The sequence below is a fragment of the Chelmon rostratus genome, chromosome 19, assembly GCF_017976325.1.
Source record: "Chelmon rostratus isolate fCheRos1 chromosome 19, fCheRos1.pri, whole genome shotgun sequence".
In the NCBI taxonomy this organism is placed as follows: domain Eukaryota; kingdom Metazoa; phylum Chordata; class Actinopteri; order Chaetodontiformes; family Chaetodontidae; genus Chelmon; species Chelmon rostratus.
In genome coordinates, this window is record NC_055676.1 from 2,050,685 (window position 1) to 2,073,355 (window position 22,671).

Sequence of the window (22,671 nt, forward strand, 5' to 3'; positions counted from 1 at the left end):
GTCTATGCTGCAGTTTTAGCAATCTTGGGTGAAAAAGATTCAGATTCAGATTCTCTGTTCGGCCAACAGTCCAAAAAGCAAACCCAAACCCCAAAATATTGACTTTAATTTACAGGTAGAAAGCAAAAAAAAGTCCTCACATTGAGGAAGCCTGAACCAGAGAATCTTTGGAGCTTGTATTTGATAAATGACCAATGAAATGACATAGATTAATAATATTGCTCCAGATTAATTTTTCTGTCAATAATTCTAAACCACACAGAAAAATCTGATATTTCAGATTTTAGCTTTGAAACACAAGTTCTATTGAAAGCATTGACAAGAACAGGTAGATGAGGAATTATTCAACGATCCTGAACTGACATGTTGAACTCCTCTAAAAGATGGTGCTCTGTCGGTGTAGCTGTGTTCTGGTCTCTGTCCTGGTCACAGCTGGAACCCTGCAGCAGTAACGTTTGACCCTAAAGAGAAAACATGTAACAGCTTCACATGTCCAACTGAAGTAGAGACAAAGCCAAGACAAACAATGATGGCCACTGCTTTAGACGACTCTCTGCTGTGATACAGCTCTTGTGTGGACACCGTCCCCTATGCTTTAGTTGAAAAGGCTTTGGCCTTTCCAGTTCAGGAGTTACAACATTGTTTGGCCCCTGAGAACAGGCAGCTGAATCACACGCTGAACAGCAAGGTAAAAAGACGATGTCCCACACAGTCACTACAGCGCAGTGACTTGGAGAGACATGGAGAAAATGACAGCTGACTGTGTCCTGGTAGTAGTCGTGGAGTCTGTGGGAGTGCAGCAGTGTGGAGGAGCAGAGCAGTGTCAGGTAAACTGCTTTGTGTTTGTGTCCCAGGCGCTCATGTATCATCCTCCCAGCGTGGGTGCAGCAGGCCAAGCTCTCCTGACCTCTGCTCTGTGACCTCTGACCTCTCTAATGCCTGAAGTCCTGTGGGCTGCGTCTCCTTTGTGCTACTCACAACGTTTCTCACTGCACTCCTCAAGAATTTCAACACTAATGAGTGTGCGTGCGTGCGTGCGTGCGTGCGTGCGTGCGTGCGTGTGTGTACTTGCTCCATACTGAGAAGTTTTTAACCAACGGACTGAGGACAGTCTTGGAAAGTGAGGACATGAGGGGGGTTGAGACTTGGGTTAAAGGATCAGATGTGTGTTCATGCATTTACATGCATACAGGCTACTTGGACCTGTTAGTTCACTTTCACCTACAATAGATCAGTATGTGATAGTAAAATAATACAGCGGCCTTTTGTCGCTTCTTGCCTGTTGTTCTGTAGCAAAATAACTAAGTCAATGGAAGAATATTCTAAGCTAAAAGCAGTTTTGTAATTAATCACAGTAAGCTGTGATGGTCGTAGGGTTAAATGTATCCATAGCAACAAGAGTCACTGGGCCTCCCACAAAGTGGCTGTGTGGCTGTGAACCAAAAAGGTCTCTGACCTAAACCACAAAATAAAAGCATTATATAAATAAAGCCATTTACCATTGTTTTATGCTGGAGCTCTATATTTTTATTACTTTTGTTTGATGCGATGAGTTGCACCACTCACAGTATGTACTGAGACGGCACAGCAAGTCAGGATGCATAATTCACATTTTTGTTGATTTCTTGGTGAAATGCTTGATTTTAAAGAATTTAATGTAATGGAATTTGATAGCAGATTCCCCAAATGAATCCCGAAAAATGTTAATATTATTGCGCCCTGAGAAACACTAAAAGATGCCTAAAATTTGACATTGTATTACCCAAAATCTTTTCGTCTTTGTTTGTTACTAACAGTCTTTCATGTGAAGGATAGACTTCCTCAGTACACAAGCTGTATTAGTGGTCACAGGGCATAAAACACAGTGACATTTCCAAACACGTTGCATAATTTCAAAAGCAGTGATGTAATGTGTGCTGCTGGATCTCGGTTTGGGGAGGCTAAAGAATGCCATAATAAGTGTTTTCTTTTTAAGATCCACGATATAGCATACGTCCACATGTCCACACACTCACACAAGTTATGGACATTTATTAGTGAAGCCTGTATTTTTGGTCTCCGCATCACTTTTAAGAAATATGTGTGAAAGCCATTTGTTAGATCACCACATCTGTCATGTTAAGTTTGGTCTCTGTCACGGCACGATGAAAACAGAGCAGCCAGACTGTCCCAGGGAGATAAATGGATTGAATTGAGAAGTTTAGTGTGTGTGTGTGTGTGTGTGTCTGTGTGTGTGTGTGTGTGTGTGTGTGTGTGTGTGTGTGTGTGTGTCTCATTTACAGTTGGAGGTGTAAGAGGAGAGCAGAACCAGATTGTGTTTATCGCAGTTGTTTGAATCATGAGGATTTTAACATCTTGAAGCATCTGCACTCTGCTTTGTCTGAGTCACTCCTTCAGTTGGAGTTTACACACTAGCACTTGTCATGTATTAATGCACATAACCTTCTCTCTTTCTTTCACATTTAAACAGAGGTCAACAGTATATTGTTTGCCAAAATATTATTCTCTGATGAATGGAAAAAAGTTCTGATAATGGAACAACAATCATATAGACTTTCAGCCAATGATTCCATGTAATAAGCCAAGTGTTTTAAGGTTGGTAGTGCTGTTAGAGCTGAAGACACCAGGCAGTAAGGCTGTACTTTGGTTCAGTTTTTGATCATGTGTGTGCTGTTGCCTCATTTATTCCTTCTCTGTCTGTTTGCTTAAGGGCAGGGCTGAGCTCTTGCTCTTGCAAAAGACCAAGGGGTGTTGGAATTGCAAGAGTAATATTATCATATCAGACAATTATGGGTTATTATTAAGCCATTCGTGCTGTTTTACAGTCCAAGCTGTCATGACACCCTGTCCTCAGAGGATCATGTTCCTCATTCATTCACTTGGCCTCATCATGCCTCTCTGGCCTCCACTCTGCCCACATTCATGCTACACCAGAGACAGTAAAATACTGCATTTATATTGTGCCAACACCAAGGAGGCATAAAACTCATCAGCTCTCCCTGCTCTGGGAAGATCAGGTCACAGCCTGGTGCTTCTCCTGCCTCTGTACAAGCCTCTCCAACACAGGCAGCCTGCTGTCACTCACACAGTGAAAAGAGGAGGGGGAGGAGGCTTTGAAGGACTGTTTTGATACATCTATGTGTTAAGTACTTTGTCATGCTTATGAGAACACTGGCAGTCCCACACAGACCTTATCAGCTTCTGTGTGGAAAATGCTGTTTCCACCAGGACAGTGTGGTACTTTTCCAACATGTCGAAGTGTCCTGGAGTACGATACTCAACCCCAAATTGCTCCCAATGATGTGTCATCACTGTGTGTGTATGTGTGTGTGTGTGAATGGTTACTACTTGGAATGAGCAGGTGGCATCTCGCCACCAGTGTTTAAATGTGTGTGAACGGGTGAATGCTGACTTGTGTGGTAAAAGTGCTTTGAGTGGTCGTTAAGACTAGAAAAGTGCTATATAAATATAGTCCATTTACTATGTACAAGTACCTGGGTGTTTCTTCTGAGCAATAAACTGGACTGGACTGACAATCCAAAAACACTATATCAGAAAGGCCAGAGCAGACTGTGTCTGCTGAGGAGAGGAGAGGGCAGGCAGCACTCCCCAGGACCTTTTTTGACTCTGTGGTGGCAACAGCCAGCTACTATGGAGAGGTCTGCTGGGGCAGCAGCACCTCGACTGCTGACAGAAAAGAGACTGAACAGAATGGTTAAGAAGACCAGCTCTGTCCTGGCATGCCCCCTCAACCTGTGGAGGTGGTGGGAGGAAGGAGGATGATGGCTACGCTATCATCAGAGAAGATGTTGCACGTCATATGTGCATTAAAGTTACTTTCACGATGGTCTGTTTACTCTGCCCTGCTTACTTTATTGTTCATTTATCATTCCTTGCTTTTTTACTGATGCTTCTTGCCATTGCACTATCCCCTTTGCTTTCTGTCACACTGCAGCACTTCCCCTCTGTGGGATTGATAAAGCGTTATCTTTCCTCTGATCACTGTCGTCATGCCGTTTGAGAAAGATGCTGGTTCATCCATCACTGGAGTGGCTGATGTAACACGACTGTTTAACACACTAACAGTTTTGTGCCTTATTTAATGTACTACGTAAATGTTACCAGTCCGCCCTGCTAAGATTACTATTGTGACCAAGGTGCTTATTCAGGCATGAGACTGTATGTACATTTGCACATGTCTGAAAGGGGCTTATCTAAACCATGATCAAAGACTATGCAATAGAAAATGATGTCTGGCTCATCTATCATGTTCAGCTGACACATGATTCAAGGAGTGTGCTGAATCCAGACTTGACATCATCTAGTGTGTGAGAACCTATTCTTTTCAAATGCAGTGATGTGAGTGATCTAACACACTGCTGGAAGGAGCAGAGCTTCCTCCTTCCAGTGACAATTGGTTCTCTGATGATTTTTGAGGATGAACATCCATAAATCTGTTTAGAAATCATATGAAGACGGCACTCCTTAAAGCTTCAGCACTTACTTACATCATCAAGTTCAGACTTTTTCTCTCAGCAAGTAATCCATCCACAGCCATGGTAACCGTTCAAACAGGAACTGCAGATGAACTCGCACTGAAGCTGCTAAAACACATTCATCTCATTGGAAGATTTTTGTGTGTGTGTGTGTGTGTGTGTGTGTGTGTGTGTGCGTGTGTGTGTGTGTGTGTGTGTGTGTACACAAACATCATATAGTTGTTTCCAGTATTTTGTTTTCATGGCAGTGGAGTGCCACTGACGCCTCTGTGGCTGTACATCTCCTCAGTGAAATGAACGGATGACATTAATGAATTCATCTGTTTAACCCTGTGTGTCAGTATTTGGCTGTACTGCAACAGTCTGCACAGGTGCAGTGTGGGTGAGCTCTTCACTTTATTGGAGTCCTGTAACCTTTATGAATGCACATTCCCCAGGATGTCCACCTGTGCCCTCTGGTCTTTTCCAAAGCTCCATAAAATGCTATGTCTGCCCCCATTTTCCACATCCTATCTCAGCCACGCTGCTGACGTATCCACAGAATGTTTCCAGGAAACAAAAAAAGTCTGGTCTCAGGTCTGGATATCACTGCACGCGCACGTGACCTTCTGCTCCCCGTTTCAACCTTTGTTTGTAGTTCAAAAGACGAAGTGTGGATGTTAAAGAGTCATTTACGTTTAGACGGTACATGTATGAGGATTTGACAGGAGTTAGGATTCATCAGGTCATGTTGGAGTGAGAGCAGTGTTTGACTCTCAGGACTGGAGGTGGAGCAGGAGCCAAGCCATGTCTAATCCAGGCTTCCTGAGCTGGCTAATGTAGAGGTTAGCAATCAGTATTGGGAAAAAATGTGGTAAATAACAATACGTTATGAGTTATAAGGGACTGCCAAATGTCAGTGCAACCCATTTAATTCCACACACAGCCCAGGTCCAGATGCTTACAGTGTCATATTAATTCTTTGTATCTTGTGTGTTTTACGTTGTGGTTTAATGAGCAGTGACCTCACCCACCAGCAGCAGCTGATGATTGACATGCAGTTGGTACATGCATGAACCAAAATGTTTAAACCTCAAGATGCATGTGGTAGTCGTGCACTAAAATCATAATGATGCAACTGTGGATATTTGATATAAGTGCTTTGGTGCATGGTAACCACAACATGAGACATGTAGCAGCCTTAAGGAAAACTGAGGTAATGGGTACTTTACCAGGGAAACTCTGTGATCTCAAGCCCATACAGACTGCCCTTTTAAGATTCCTACATTTCTTACCTCCTGTTAAATGTTCATTGAAACTAGCTTCAAGTTATAGTAACCTTGTGCACAGTAAAATCCTTGGTGAACGTTACAAGGAGCCATGTAGGCCTATTTTTCCTGGTATCCATAAGCCTGGAGGGCCGGTATGTAGTGTAGTGCCCCTGTACCAGGCTTCAGCACGTAGTGCCCCACTACCAGGCTTCAGCTTTATGTCTGGGTGGCTGCTTTTTGGTGCATTGTCTTAAACATGATCTACAAGTATAATAGCCTGTTCCCTGGACTGATGATGTGGTTCTTTAAAGCCTCCACATCTGCTCTTCATTGACCACACCGCACTCACGCTGTTAGAGGAGATTCCCAGAGTAATAGATGGTGGGAATCTATTCATTTGATGATCAACAGCATCAAAAGGAACACAACGCTCAAGATCAATGACTTAATAAAAACTTCAAATCAAAGTCACTATGTGTTTTATAGACAAAGCTCACTATCAGTCCTCTGGACTCCTTTGCGTCAATACAGTGATAATTTCCATTTCACAAAAACATACACTGAATACCTTCTATTAAATTCCTTCAAAGTCTCCACAATATATACAGCACTATGTGAGTCTGTACAGACATGGATGTGAACTGCAGCTTGATTGGTTGGTGGAGGCATCGAATCACAAGGCTGTGATTCTACTTTTCACAGATGGGACAAAAGTTTTTGAGAACAAAGAGGTCATGAAAGTGGTGTCTGTTTAAAAGTGAAGGGAATGAACCATGTCCAAAGACCTGCTAATGATGGCAAGAATAGTGTCAGTTTTCACTGTGACTCACATCAGGGGAGATTTACATTTACAGCCTGCACAGAAAAAAAGAAAAGTAAACTGAAGTGAATCTGTTCATGTCTACTAATCAGTCTGCTAACTTACCACAGTGGCGTCTTCAGCTGCAGCTGTGAGTCATTAGTTCAGGGTTTTCAGTGTAGTCCTTAAAGCCTAATTGAGCAGAACGATTGGTGGTTATGAGATACAGGAGGTTGCATATTACCTCACTACTGCCAGAACGTGACATGTACTTTCATATCTGAAATCTTTACTCTGAAAACTCTACTGATGTAGCCAGTATATCACTTTATGTAAACACAACTCTTCAAGGATATTTTTCTCTGTAGAGAAACTGCCAGTATTTAAGTTTCTTGTATGCAGGTCCATGCTAAAAATACAAATGTAATCAATACACATGAATTGTCGTTCATATTTTTAAAACTTTTTTCTTTGTATTTGCGGCGTATTTCTAAATGCAGTGCATGTATAGTATTGTCAGTGTCTTCTCCGTCTGTTTGTGTTTTTTCAGCTCATCCTGTGGTGGGTTTTCCCAGCCACCATGAACAGGACTCCAGTGTTCTATAACGTCACCATTTACTATGAATGGTTATTAAAGTCACTATGAAACCAAAATTAGCAGTTATCCGCCTGTCTTGGTTTTACAGTTTTTTGTTTAGGATTCAACTAAGGACACTGTTGGCTGTTTTTGTGCGACCACAAATTGATGTCGTCAACATCAAAGAGAAGATTTGTTACTTGTAAACAAAGCTGCCAGCATTGTGCTGGTAGAGATATAAAATGTGGGCAAAACCTTCACTGGGTGCTCAGTCATTATACAAATATATACAAAATACTGCTAAAAGTTGACACATGATTCTTTATCTGTATCACTGATGGGAGTGATTTGTTTGCACATTAAAAGATACAGCTGTGTGACTGGTAAATGCACCGACTCATTCAAACATCTTCCCGAACACACTTACATGTATACAGTATACGTACCTGCTGCTGTAGCTCTGGAGATTTCTCATAACACTCCAACCAAATCCTTCAATTAGAAATGATAAAGCACAAGAGGGCAGTTACAGGATACAACTGAATCCTGCTTTTAATCTGGTTTACACTGAGTTACTTCATGCATCGGTAGTGGAATTGATTTGCAGTGGAAAATGCATCCCAGTATTTGCAATTGATGGAAATTTGATTGTTCAAACCTGCTCCTGGTGTCAGTTCTTCCCTCTTTAGCGTCGTCACTCCTTTCTATTCTTACTTTGTACGCAGCCTCTGGACTGGAGAGTTCAGTTCAGTGTAGAGTTCACCCTGGTTTGCATTTACGTAAGGTGGGAAAACCAGGTTTATGATCCTGCCAATGGAGACACGTGCTGTAAATGTAGATATATGAAGATGTTGAAACTGACTAGTAGAGAATCTGTATGAAAGTAGTAAATTAATTCAGTGAAATATGTTTTTTTTGTTTAATTTCCTATTGATAAAGATGATTTTTGCTCTTATTTCATGGTGTACAATGGAGAATGAGTCGGATTCAAACCAGAGATGTTACAGTTAGGTTACACAGGCTTCTCTCTCCTGCCATTGAATGTGGTGGGCCACCGAGCTCTATGCAGCCAAACTAATAGAGTTTAATTGGTGTGTTTTTCACTGGAAAAGATGGCGTCCAGAAATGGTTCCCAAAAGCTCATAGTTCATTTCTTGAACAACACTGAATATTTATTTAGTTTGGAAAGCTGTCGGATGTTGAGAAATTAGCTGCAGTAATCAGTTATTAGACTGAGTGCAGAAATATCTGTATTGTTGGCATTTCATCTGGCATATCAGTCAGGTTTTCATTTGTGGCTGTTTTGTAAGACCTGACTCAGTCGCTTGAGGAACAGTACTGATTTGTTTTTTTAAACAACAGGACACATTCCTGGTTGGAATGGTAATATGTTGGAGATTTGACAAAGTGGTGTGGAAAATGGTGTGCAACATCTGCAAGCGATATCTCAATGTCTGTCGGCCATGTGCATATACCGTATTCTGTATACATGTGTCTTTTCAGAACGTACAATACATCAAATAGCGCAAACAGTGTCGATTCTCAGGTTTGAGTTCCCAGTCTGGTATTTACTAACAGTTAGGACAGAGTCATTCAGACAAACAGTCGGAAAGTTGGTGACTCAACACATGTTTTCCAGGTTATTTTTGACACTTTTGTGTTTTTTCCTCTTGTTCTTGGTAATAGATGTCAGAAGTCAGACATGCAGCCCGTCCACTTCTTTTTTTAACATTCAAAGACGTTCCTTGGCATGTCCAAACCTACTAGCATCCAAAACCAAAGAAATCAAAATGTGTTGGAGATGTACATTAAACATGATGTGCATACCTTCTGTGAGTAAAATCCTCACTCTGTCCATTCATTAAGAACTGATCAATTCGATGGCACCCAGATCTGCCCGAAACAAAAATCCTAGAGCGATCATTGTCAACTTCTTGCAATTCCAACAGAAAGAGGACATTCTCAACAAAGCATGGAAGACCAAAATCGAGATTGGGGGAAAGAGAGTGGCTTTTGACCATGACTATCCAGCGGAGGTGGCCGCAAAGCGCCGTGACTACGCGGGACTGAAGCGAGTGTTAAAGGAGGGGGGGATTCGGTTCCAGTCTCCGCGAACGGTGCTGAAGATCCACTGGCGAGAGGGAGTCCGGACATACGACAGCCCGCAAGACGCAGCGCACGCGATGAAAGAAAAGGGATTACAGGTGGACGGTCTGGTAGAGGAACAGCCGACGTCGCCGGAACAGCAGCTCGAAGCAGCGTTCAAGTGGCGCAGGGTAGGAGACGAAGGGACAGGTATAGCTGAGAGAGCAAGGAAGCAACTGAGATGGTTTTCCTGGAGTACTTGAGTCGAGAAGAGAAGAAATTTCATTGGACAGCCACGAACTTTTGTTATACTCTCTGGATTTCTAAAACTATCAGACAACCCACTCTGTTTGACTGCTGACTGTTATTTTTTGAAAGTTATGTAAGTAGCTCTTTTTTTCCTACTCAGGTTAAGGATGGGTTATACCTGCTTTGTTGTGCCAAAGTTGAACTGAATGGCGAGTAGGTCCTAATTGGTAATTGTGTAGCCTCTAGAATAATTATTATTTACCTCAGTGAGATTTTAAATATCCCGAAACATAACTTTTTGTTTGGCTTTGGAGGGGAAAAAACATATTCTATAAGACCGGGAGTGATGGTTTTTATAAGTTGGACACTTTTAGCGTGAACGGAGGACTTCAGTCTGGGGAGTTTTCCATCGCTAAGGGGGGCCCTCTGAAGAGAGGATTTCCCCTCACCCCACCAACAGGGGAAATGGGGAGAGATAAAGACCCCCAATTTACCATGGAGGCTCACTTTTTTGTTTATTGTTATATAGTTAGAACAGCTGTTGCTGGTGTGTTTTTTGTATTTGAGTTTAGCTTATGGGTAATGAAAGTGCATTGGGGAACTGAGGTATAATGCAACATGAGGGTGTTAAAGTGGTATCATTGAATGTGAATGGGCTGAGTAGTCCAATTAAGAGGGGAAAGGTTATGGCTAAATTTAGAAAAGAAAAAAGCCAGGTGATTTTTCTGCAGGAGACACATTTGTCCACAGAAGAACATGAGAAACTGAGGAGATATGGATATCATAATACATTTTATAGCACTTACCACAAACACAATAATAGAAGAGGTGTAGCCATATTAATAACAAATTCAACCAAATTTGAACTTGAACAGGAAAAATGTGATAAGGAGGTAAGGTATATAATGGTAAAGGGTAAACTGGAGGGACAAAGAGTGACACTTATCAATGTGTATGCACCTCCAGATAGCAAAAAAGCCTTCTTTAAGACATTATTTGACCTCATTACTGTAGAACTAGAGGGGATCTTAATATGTGGAGGGGACTTTAATATGGTGTTAAACTATAATCTAGATACAACAAGCACAAAAAAGAATAGGACATGGCTTAATAGATATATGAGTATGCAACTGTCTGATTTGGGACTAATAGATGTCTGGAGAGACATGCATCCTCTGGAGAGGGACTATACACACTTTTCAGACCCACACCAAATGTATTCAAGACTGGACTATTTCTTTATAACAAAGGGAGATGTATATAGGGTGGAGGACTGTACGATAGGGGTAGCAGATTTATCAGACCATAACGCACTTTACCTGACAATAAAATTAAATACAAGAAGGAGGACCACAGTGTGGAGGATGAACGTTGGGGTACTGAACGATAAAAATGTAGTGAAAATGACAAAAGAGGATATTAAAAGGTATATAGAGGATAATGACAATGGCGAAGTAGATCCAACCATTCTTTGGGATGCGCTCAAAGCAGTTATTAGGGGGAAGTTAATGGCATATACAACAGGTCGTAAAACGGCCAGATTAGCACATTATCAGACACAAATTGGTCGCTTAAAAGATTTTGAGAAAAAATACAAGGCTAAAGGTGATTCAGAGGTACTTAGACAACTGAAAGAGACAAAGACAAAAATTGATAATATATTGTTGACAGAAGTGGAAAAGAAGGCAAGATTTATTAAACAAATTTACTATGAGGGAGGCGCTAAAGCCAGCAGATTACTGGCTAGGCGTATAAGGAAACAACAAGCATTGAACACAATATACAAAATTAGAGACCCCCAAACAAATGACTTGATAACTGAACCAGGTGGAATAGAAAGAGTATTTAGGGATTATTATCAAAATTTATATACACAACCAGCAATGGCAGGTGAACAAGAAATGAGAAACTTTCTAGATGGGCTGGATCTACCTTCAATAGGAGTGGAGCAAAATAAACTATTGACTGCAGAAATCACAGAGGAAGAAGTGGAAGGGGCAATTTCTAGGATGAAGAATAATAAATCTCCCGGGAGTGATGGATTCCCATCAGAATTTTATAAAACATTTAGACAAGAATTAACCCCAATATTGCTGGCCTCATTTAGATACACAATTAAAGAAGGGAAGATCCCACCTTCATGGAAGGAGGCCATCATCACAACTATACCAAAAGAGGGTAAGGATAAAGAGCAATGCAGTAGCTATAGACCAATTTCAGTCCTAAATGTAGACTACAAGATGTACACCTCAATAATCTCTAAAAGGTTTGAGACATTCATGACTGATATTATAGATGAAGACCAGACTGGCTTTATTAAAGGAAGACAGACACAGGACAATATCAGGAGGATGATACACATTGTAGAAGAGACCCAACATACAAAAAAAGGTGCCATTCTAGTTAGTGTAGACGCAGAGAAAGCTTTTGACAGTGTAAATTGGACTTATTTATATATGGTGTTAGAAAGATTTGGTTTTAATAAGAAATCTGTCAGATGTATTAAAGCATTATATCAAGAACCATCTGCTAGAATTAAGGTGAATGGTAGTCTCACAAAAACCTTCTACCTGGGAAGGTCTACGAGACAAGGGTGCAGTCTCTCCCCAACCCTCTTTGCTATCTTCATAGAGCCATTAGCACAGGCAATTAGGCAAAACCAGGACATCAGAGGGGTCGAGGTAAAAGGTAGGGAACACAAGATAGGACTGTTTGCAGATGATGTGGTGGCCTATTTGGAACAACCCAATAGGTCTTTCCCTGCACTGATGAATCAACTGGAGGAATATGGATATTATTCAGGATACAAACTTAATGTTAATAAAACGCAGATATTGTCCATCAATTATGCCCCAACACCAGAATTAAAAGATAAATACAAAATTAAATGGAATTCAGAAACAATTAAATATTTGGGAGTGAACATCACAAAGGAAGTGGAGAAGTTGTATACAGCAAATTACATTCGGATTAATGAGGAACTCAGACGAGACATAGGTAAATGGTCAATGTTACAGTTGGATCTTAGTTCAAGGATAGAAATAATCAAGATGAATGTATTACCGAGACTACTGTACCTGTTCCAAACTTTGCCAGTAATGATTCCACAGAAACAGTTTATAGAGTGGGATAGATGGATTGCCAGGTTCATTTGGGCGGGTAGGAGGCCACGGGTTAGATACCGCACCATGCAGCTCCCTAAAGACAAGGGGGGCATGGCAGTACCAAAACTGCAAGACTACTTCTATGCAGCACAACTCAGGGCAGTATATTGCTGGTGCAATGGAAACTACATAGCCAGATGGAAAGACATAGAGATGAAAGAAAGGGCTAGCCCACTTCAAATATTAATAACTAATAGGGAACTATTCAAGCAAGAAGAAGTACTGTTGGGCTCAATAAGTAAATTCACATTGGAGATTTGGCATTTGGTAATAAAAAAATATGCATTACAGGCTGAAACAAAGATTCTGAGGTGGATATCCCATGATAAGAGATTTAAACCAGGGATAAGTGATCAGGGCTTTGAGAGGTGGGCACAAAGGGGTATTACAGCTATATGCACACTTGTTGAGAGAGGCCAAATGCAGAGCTTTCAAGCTTTAAGGGAAAATTTTGGGTTGGAGGCAAGGGAACTTTTTAGATATTTTCAGGTAAGGGATTATTATTTAAAAGAAATTAAAGTAAAGGAACCCAGAGAACAAAATGGGATCATTAAAATAATCATAAATGCATACGAAGGAAGAACATGTAGAGTTATCTCTGCTCTATACCAAGCTATTGGTGCCAGCGGGGGTAATTCAACTATATATATAAAAGAAAAATGGGAAAAAGAGCTGGGCATAGAAATAACGGAAGAGAACTGGGAGAATGTGTGCAAAGCTCAACAATCAGCTACAGGTTCAAGAATATGGCGAGAATTTGGGTGGAAGAACATTATAAGGTTTTTCATAACACCAAAGATGACTGGGAGATATACACCAGATAAAAGCTTATGTTGGAGGCTATGCGGTCAGGCAGAGGCAGACCATGCACATGTGTTCTGGAAATGCCAAAAAATAGAGGAGTATTGGGAGGGAGTGTGGAGTGCATTAAAAAAAATATTGAGATATGATATACAAAAAACACCTTTGGTGCTGTACTTGGGATATGTACCACAGGATGAGGTTCAAGGAGAAGATACATATCTGCTTAAAGTACTACTTGCAGCCAGCCGAAAAGCAATTACAAGAGCATGGTATAAGGTAGACCCCCCAACTTCAGAGCAGTGGCTTAGTATCGTGGAAGAGATTTATGGCATGGAAAAGTTATCACACATTCTGAAAATGCGAGAGGAACAATTCGAAAAGAAATGGGAGAAATGGTTTTGGTACAAGAAGGAAGATGATACCATTGACTGAAGGATAATTTGACAGACTTGATTGTTTGCATTTATGAAAGAATGAATGAAAGGACCCATAAGCTGTTTTATTTTATTCTCATTATTATTATTATTTTTGTTTTATAATTACTATAACTATACTTCCATGTTGTTGGTTTCTGTTTTTATGCATGGATGACATTGTATTTGGATGCAAAAAATCTAATAAAAACCAAAGTTTAAAAAAAAAAAGAACTGATCAATTCAGTGTATAATGGCTTATTTTTTCCAACAAGCTCCAGAGCATGAGGATAAAAAAATACCTGTCAGCTCGTCCATCCAACACTTGCCCAGAGGAACGCATTGTATCTTGACAACATCTGTCCTGATTGTTAAAATGTCTAGCGTGGACATTCATGGGGTCTAAGGAATGTGTTGACACTCAGAGTCCCTCTAGCTCCAGTGTCAGGTTAATGTGTATTCATGGTCCCCGGAGAATAAATCCTGAATTCTTTCTTCTCTAGTTCCTCCCACAATTCATGCAAGCAAGCAAAAAGGAGTGCACAATATAACTTGTGCACAAATTATTGCACAAGTTAAAATATAGGAATAAAATATATGTAAAATAAAATCTGAAATATAATACTGTGGTAGACTTGTATACAGTAGTGACGAAATGAATAACCTGTAATGTGGACAGGTAATGTAGTACAATTACGCCGATTGCAAAAAAGTTGGGACAGCATGTAAAGCATCAATAAAACAAAATGCTCGTCCTTTTTGACACATCTGCTGACTCTCTCATCAGCGTGTCCTTCTGTCTGTCTCTTCCTGAAGTCCACAATCAGCTCAAGGTTGTTGTGCTGGCACCAGGGCAGGGTCAGAGCTCTGACCTCCTCTCTGTGGGCCAGCTCAGCTGATGACAGTCACGCTGTCAACAAGCTTGACGATGATGTTGGTCATGAATTTTCTCACATGAAGGCAAAAGCTAGTCTGGAAGCCACATATTCTCTCTTTAAATGAACGGGTGTGTTTTCATTTGAATGTCTACTCTCACCGTCAGAGCTGCCTTCCGTCTAAAGTAAGCATTTTGTCAAAGCAAGGCTTGTGTCAGTGGGGGGTTTCACCATGGGACTCACTGTCTTCTCTTGTCTGCTCCAGGGATCTACCTGTTGGACATGATCTACATTGACTCAGCCTATCCTGCATCGGACAGTATCATAGAGACAGAGCAGCGGACCAATCAGATGAACAACCTCCTGAGGGTCATCTCTGACCTGCAGATGTCATGTAACTATGGTAAGGAACAAGAAACAGTGGAAACAGTATAGCTCCTGCATGCTGATGGTAGTTCTAATTTTGTTTCATTTCTGTGTTTGCTTTAGTCGAGTTGATTTTCAGCTAATCCTGAACTTTCTAGTGTTAGATTAAGCATGCAAAGCGACTTCTTCCAACCTTTTGTTTCTTCAGATTACCTGGTGACCCTGCCACATGTCCAGAAGTATCTGTTGTCAGTTCGCTACATAGAGGAACTCCAGAAGTTTGTGGAGGACGACAACTTCAAGTAAGTTTCCCCTCAGTGACTGGCACTGCGGGGCGCCAGGACACTTTTACAGTCATGAAATCTCATGCAGACGCTCATTCCCCCAGAGGATGAACTCTCTCTACTCCCGACACTCCTCTAACTCAAGACTCTGTCCACTTTGGTCACAACATGAGCTTTTTGTCTAGCACACAGAAACATGGAGGAGGGCGTGAAATTGACGGGGGTCAATGAACAGGAAGCAGGATGGAAAACGACAGGCAGCTGGTTTTATCTTTCCCCGCAGGGAGCTCCCACATCCAGCAGGCACTGATGACTTTCTCAGGCACTGTGTCAGATCTTGTGCTTAGAAATAAGCTCGGTCGCCTGCCGCAGCTCCACATAATTTGGATTTAGCGCTTGATTTTGAGGGGAAGGATGTCATTTCAGGCCTCTGGTTATGCTTCGTCTGTTTCTGTCTCAGTCTCACCTTTTTCAGATTATAGCTTTGGGTGGGATATAAAGTATGTTCAAATAATACATCAAACTTATTAATGAGTCATAATTAAGAGATTTTCATGTGGATAATCAGTGTAATTATGAAATTACTCAATGGTTGAGTCTGTATTGGCAGACTTGAATCAAGATTATGTAACTTTTGAAAGCAGAAATGACAAATTTTTCCTGTCAAACTGAAAAGAATTTATATTCAGTGAATCACACCCAAACTCAGCTCAGTAGTGTCAGGGCTTTTACTGCTCCAGCATCACAGTTTCAATGGCTAACGCTGGATGATTATTTAGTCAGTCTTCTCTATTTGCTCAACTAATAAACTTTATTAAATGGTAAAAACAACCTTAGTGTTGTGTCAAACACAGTGTATCAGATATAAACCTTAGAATGCTGAAATATCTATTTTGCTTTTGACTTCTAAAATGAAGTTCTCTCTATTTGTTGCCTCAAAGGTTCATCTTATTATGAGCATGAGTTATGAGCAGTACAACCAAAGAGTCATTTTTCTTTCTCAGGTTGTCTCATTTATTCATTGAATGTTTATTTGTATAGGGATAAGAGTGTAGCATGAATCAACCGAATTTATAGCCTGAGCTAATTTTCAATACCCGCCTCTAGATGGGGCGAGAAATACTTACAAAGCAGCACAAGACACAAAATCATACAATCCCATCGTCTTATCAGTGACCAGAGGAGCTCAAAGTATCCTGCATTGACAAGAAAAACCCAAACATTTAGGAAGAGCTGTGTGAGTCTGTGCTACATGAAACACTGTAATATCAGTACCAGATGAAACACAGCACAAGCCAGTACATGCAGTAGCTCTGTAATTCTAGTGGGAATACAGTTGTTTTTATTATTATTATTGTTATTATTATTATATGTTTGGGTCTGTACTTCAGAGGACATCAGCAGAAATGACACAATAAGAGGGTTTCCAGAAAACTAGATTAAGATAATGGCCAACTAATTGTCCCCAGCTCTACGTCCAATATTTCCTCTCATTTTAGCTGCCTCCTGAGAAGAATAACTGGCTCTTTAGCCACTAAATGCTCCATGATGTTCACCAGCCAGTTGCTGTGTGTGCCAGTGCAGCTTCATTTGTTATATCTGAAAATAGATGACAACCATTTCGTCTGTCGTTCCGGTTTTTAATCTATAATGACGGCCTTCATTTTACGCTAGATTTTAGAAGGAATGTTGCAGATTCAAAGTCATCAACAATTTTCAAGTCCGTTTAGTCTCCTTCTGCGCCACACTGACAGACCTACTTTTCTAAAATGGCTGTCTAAATGTTTGCTTCAGCAGTCTAAAATGAGCAAGTACTGGAGAAAGACAAACAACCCATGTGGAGCTGCAGGATGACCAGAGCCTTTCAGAGGGCACCATTAACCTGCACACACTGACATCTGTCACAGTGGAAATGCACTTTCCAGACCTGTGCATTTGAATATAAGCTGAAATGTGAGAGGAGCTTTTCTGCAGAGCATTTGTGTAGGCGGGCCCCCAGAGCCTGTCGTCAGCTCTGTCAGTCGATAATGTGTTTAATCAAGAGTCACGCTAGGGTCGGCTGGCTACGTCCAAAATGATGGAGGCACCAGTTGAAAGCAGCTAATTGTGATCTGTTGCACCATTTTCCATTGTTGGATATGATGAAATGGATAAAATAACAGGATCAAACCCTTTCAGGACCAGTGTGTATCATTTAGTGACATCTAGTGGTGAGGTTGCAGATTGCAGCCAACTGAATACATCTCTGGTGAGCCCTACTTTTCCAAGCATGTAGGAAAACTATAGTGGCTTTCAAGTAATGTAAAAACTCAACAATAAACAACAATGAATCACTCTGTTGGCCCCCCTCAGGCAAAATCAAGACAACTAGGACCCCTCCTGTCCATTTGTGTATTAATGGATAGAGTAACAGCGGTGTTGATGGTAAATTCTGAGCCTTAGTAATGTCAAAAAAAATATTGATAGCGCAGCATGAAAAAGGTAATATGAATTGATCATTATTCTATGATTACTTCTACTTTGAAGATAATAGTGCTATAAATTGTGGATCTACAGTTGTTATGATTTGTGGAATCTGTGAAGGATCCAGTAGGATGTAAACAAGAGTATAATGTTGCCTTGGACTGGGCGAGTTAGCTTTAGGCTACAACTTGAGCCCCTTTAGCCTATATTTGCTTACATTTTGTTGGCACCATTGAAAGTATTCCGAATTAGCCATTAGCAGTTCCTGTCTACAGTGTATCTGTGGATGGACAATAACTGGATTATTTTGATCCTGAAGAAAATTAACTTTCACAAAGTTATTATAATATATTTTGAGGGAAACAAAAGTTTGTACCTTTTCAAGGCAATCCATTAGTTGTTGAGACATTTCACTCAAAGCCACAAATATCAGCCTCATGGTGGCACTAGAGTTAACGCAAAAAAATGGCGGCAATGGGTTTCATCCTCTGGCCACCATGGATACTAAATTTCATAGCAATCCATTGTTGAGATGTTTCAGTGGGGACTGAAGCGGTGGACCAGCAGACAGACTGACATTGCTGTCCATAGAGCTAAAAAAAGTTGCATAGACAGCATATACTTCTAGTCCTCCTCATTCTTACTGGCGCTTGGACCGTCCTCCAGAGGACACTGGTAATAGACGAACAACAGGCTTGGGTTTAACCATCGACAGTTTAAAAAATACGTCTAGTTAATTTTGTCTACTCTTTATACATCAACAAAAACAAATGTCTTATTTTGAGCCGCCTCTTTTTCAATCAATGATGTTGTTAAGAGTTTTAGTCACTGTTATTGTTTAATAGAGTCAGTTTCATTTGTCAGCCTCGCCATCTAAAAAAGATCATTGATAAAAATATTTCATCCACAGAAACCTCAGGTCACCAGTCCACAGCTTTAGTTGGTGAATGAATAAAGTCTCTGGAAAATGTTGAGATGGTGTTGAGATTAGATGGTGAGATGGTCGCAGGCTATTCCTAATGATATTAGTAACAAGAGAGAAAACTGATGCTCAGATGAAACCAGGCTGATTGATGAGATGTTGACATTGAACAGGACAGATGGTTTGAAGTTGCATGGCACTCTCCTTCCACTTCTCTTTGGAGCTAGAACTTGAAAAAGTCATTCGTGAACACAACCAAACTCTCTCTCACTAATTAATGACTATTTTACCCACAGTTTCCTCCACCCACAGTGTTTCAATAAATACTTTCCAAATGTGGTGATGAGTGGCAGAATCCCATTCTCAAGGGACAGACTTTACTGGGACTGTTCACGTGCTGGCCGACCAGAACGAGCATGTGCATGTGAGAGAGACTCATAATGTCTTCCTCAATACAGAGTGCAGGACCCACATACTTCACAGTTCGAAGTCCAAACTCCTGAAGACAGGAGGACACAGTGCGATCAATTTACAACTCAGAGGAGCTGTAGCCTGAAAAAATATTCAAACTGTGTGAAAGACGGGCCACTGTGTGTATTAATCCATCATAAAGTACCGCACACACACCACCCAAATCATGGCAGCACACACTGGATGTGGCATACAGTCAGAGTACTGCTGATCTGAGGAATAACATATTACAGTAACACTTATTTTCTGTGTTGTTTCCAAGATGTTAAGACAGGCACAAGACATCTGGGGAGGAAGTGTGATCAAATGTCAGCTGTTTAGAGAGCTAACATGCACGGACCCTGATACTGTAAACAGGACAGTAGAGTGTCCTGATGTGACGTCATGCATTAAGTCGTAATGATGCATGTCGAATTGCTGCTGGGGTGACTGTGTACAGAGAGGACAGTGAGTCTTTAAACATGGACGAGGTCTGAAGGTGTCCATGTCTAAACAAATGCTATTGCAGATTCAGATGATTTACCCTCCAAGGCCAGTGAAGAAAGACCCAGCTTTTGTCTAAGAGGGTTAGCAACATTATATCTAAAGAGCACTTAATGAGAGATTCTTAAATCTTCAGTATAAGTTGAAAGTATGAATAACCATGTGTGCACAGTCAAATAACTGAGGCCACCACTAATCCCCAAAATGTAATCTGTGATATCCAAATGATAATCCACGATCTAGAGCCAAATGTAAGACAAGCGTTCAGTGCAACCTATGACACTGTGGCTCCTTCAAATCAATTCTGTCATCACTTCCACAATGTCTCCACATGCTGCAGCTTAGGTCCTCTGTCTTTGTCCACACATGATGTGTTCAGGCCCAGTATTCAGCGTAGGTCAGAGTCAAACACACAGTCACTGTACGTCTGTGAATAAAAAGGAAGAACATAGATTTGTAGCATAAAAAAACTTTGGTGTGTTTAGTGTGAGTGAAATGTGAAAAATATGGCTGAAACATCTCCTGTGTAGACAAGCCATTAGAAGCTTCTAGTCATTTCTATGGAAATCCAGTCAAAGTTCATTCCAGCCTAACACTGTCAGCATGCAGCACACTGCATACTTTACAACTGTGTACCTTTAAGATCCAACAGACTAAATCATGTGTTCCTTTATTCATCCCACCTTCTAGATCAACAGATAATGAAAACAAGCCGTGTTTGTTGATTGTTCAGTTGAGTAATGTTCAGCTAGACATACTGTAGACAGCTTCTGATTGTTTTAATTATCTTGGGTAATGATTTGAAGCCATAATAAACGTGACTTTGTACAGATGCACTGTTAGACCAGACTTTCTGTATCAATGTCTGACTAAACTCTGTGATCAAACTGCTGAGTGAGTGTGTGATGTGTGTCTGTCTGGACAGCAGTGAGTATCAACTGATCAGAGAGCAGCAGTGGGCTGCTGTGTCTGATAGAAACCATTTGTGTTGCAGGCTGTCTCTGAAGATTGAACCTGGCAACAGTTCACCTCGCATCGCTTCCTCTAAAGAAGACCTGGCAGGTAAGACACACGTGTTAGAGCTTCTTTTTTTTTTAGAATTATTAAAGCAAATGTAATTATTTGTTTTACATGTCAGAAGAACAAAATGAACAGTTTCCAGACAGTAACTCTTTATTTAACTTTACATATATGCAGTTACATGTTAAATGCAGTTAGAATTTTCCATGAATTGTAGCATGCAACAGAAAATATAAACCAAGATGATCATAGTTTTCATTAAAATGACTTCATGATGCATTTTGCAGTCTTCTCATTAGAGGATCTTGGCACTAATCTTATAAAACCTGATAATCAAAAGGGAAGTGAGGTTTCATCTTCATCTCCTTATTGACTTTGAAATTGTGTTCATTAGGTATTGCTATGTTTTTGGTGTTCGTCCCATTCATATATTCGTCAGTAGTTGTAGTAGTAGTAATTTTTTGGTATTGTGCATACTCTATATTGGCGCACTCTATATTTGCAGTCTGAATATTTGCACAACAATTTTTCATTGGATAAAGAACGTATCCATCTACCAGCCCCGTGTTGTATCTTGTTTATAAATCTGTACAAAGACTGAAGTGTAAAAATGCGAAGTTGTTTTTACGGGTAGTTAAGTGCTATAATTATTTGTAGCCAGGCACAGAGCGATCCTGGAGTGTCTGCTTGTCAACCTCATAGTGATGACACGAGGGAAGTCACTGCGTCTGAACAAGAAATAGTCCAGAACATGATCCTCTGTATCTTTTACCTGTGTCAACCTGTAGTTCTACACTTGTTCCTGATTTAACAGATACACAAGTTGTACATTATACAAAAGATACAGGTTGTGAGACATCAGCGTAGCGGTAACAGTTATGACTATGAATTATTTTGGCATGTGGCATGAACAGAAGGGGACCTGGAGCAGAGCCTTGAGGCACCCTGCAGTTTATCAGGATAGGGATTATGTGAAATGACCAAGAGAAAACTGAGTCTGTTTGAGAGGACACAAATAAAGCACTCAAGAGCAGCTTCTGCCACACTAACAATGTCTCTAGATGACAGATTATGATACTGTATATACTGTGAAAAGACTGTTTATTTGTTTGCTTGACTTCCCCTTTGTAAAGAAGATAAAGAAGAGAGGCTATTTGATAAATAACATAATATGTGTTTAGACCATATCAGAATGATAAATGATCACCCACAGCATCCTGCAGGTTGAGTTAGTTATATCAGCTTTCTGTACTGACAGTTGATCGATTATATTTAGACTGAGCCGGACAAGAAAACAGCCCAGAGCTAGCAGGCTGTCCTGAGCTGGCTAAACAAACAGCCAAACTGGACTCCTCTGTCACTGTCATGTCTGTCACTTCCTGCTTATCCTTCTCCCTCACCACTCTGTGTTCACTGAAGTCATCTTGGAGGTGAGGAGGCTGTCGTGATCCCGCTCTGAAAGCTGCTCCTCCTGTAAAGTGTGCAGACAGGGAATCACAGTGGGAGCAAACAGTTGCAGAGGGCCAGTCCACTTCCTTTATTTTCCTTTTTTGTGTCTTGCCGGGGTTTGGAGGGGGCTGAGGTGATGTAATGCAGCATCAACAAGCCAAGAGCTGGATGTAGGTCATGATGATAAAGATGGATGAACCCAGAGCCACATCAAAGAGACCACGCTGCTCTGCTGCTGTGTGTGTGTGAGCTTTCATCTACCTTTGTGTCAGTGACGACATTCAGCATGATCATGAGCCTCCCCTGTAAAATAACTCAAAATTGGATTAATACTGAAATCATTAGAAGATAAGTTAAGAGACAAAGTAAATTGTTTAAAAAATCACAAGCTAAAATAAAGCCAATCAAAACCAGGCCTTTGTTTGTCCTGTGTGTTCTGTCCACCTCAGCCTGGTGGTGCACTGCTGCTCAGCAGCCGTGATCAGTGCATGAATCTAGCTG

General features: G+C 40.8%; 1 protein-coding gene across 2 annotated transcripts in view; it reads left to right on the forward strand.

Annotated features, from left to right (window-relative positions):
• Positions 1-22,671, forward strand: part of LOC121622656 (ras-specific guanine nucleotide-releasing factor RalGPS1-like) — a 99,776-nt gene that overhangs the window by 54,210 nt on the left and 22,895 nt on the right. For both annotated transcript variants that reach the window (XM_041959520.1, XM_041959521.1), the window contains 3 exons: positions 14,978-15,115; positions 15,287-15,380; positions 20,696-20,763. In XM_041959520.1, coding sequence (XP_041815454.1) covers positions 14,978-15,115; positions 15,287-15,380; positions 20,696-20,763 — 300 coding nt within the window. The remainder of the gene's footprint in view (positions 1-14,977; positions 15,116-15,286; positions 15,381-20,695; positions 20,764-22,671) is intronic.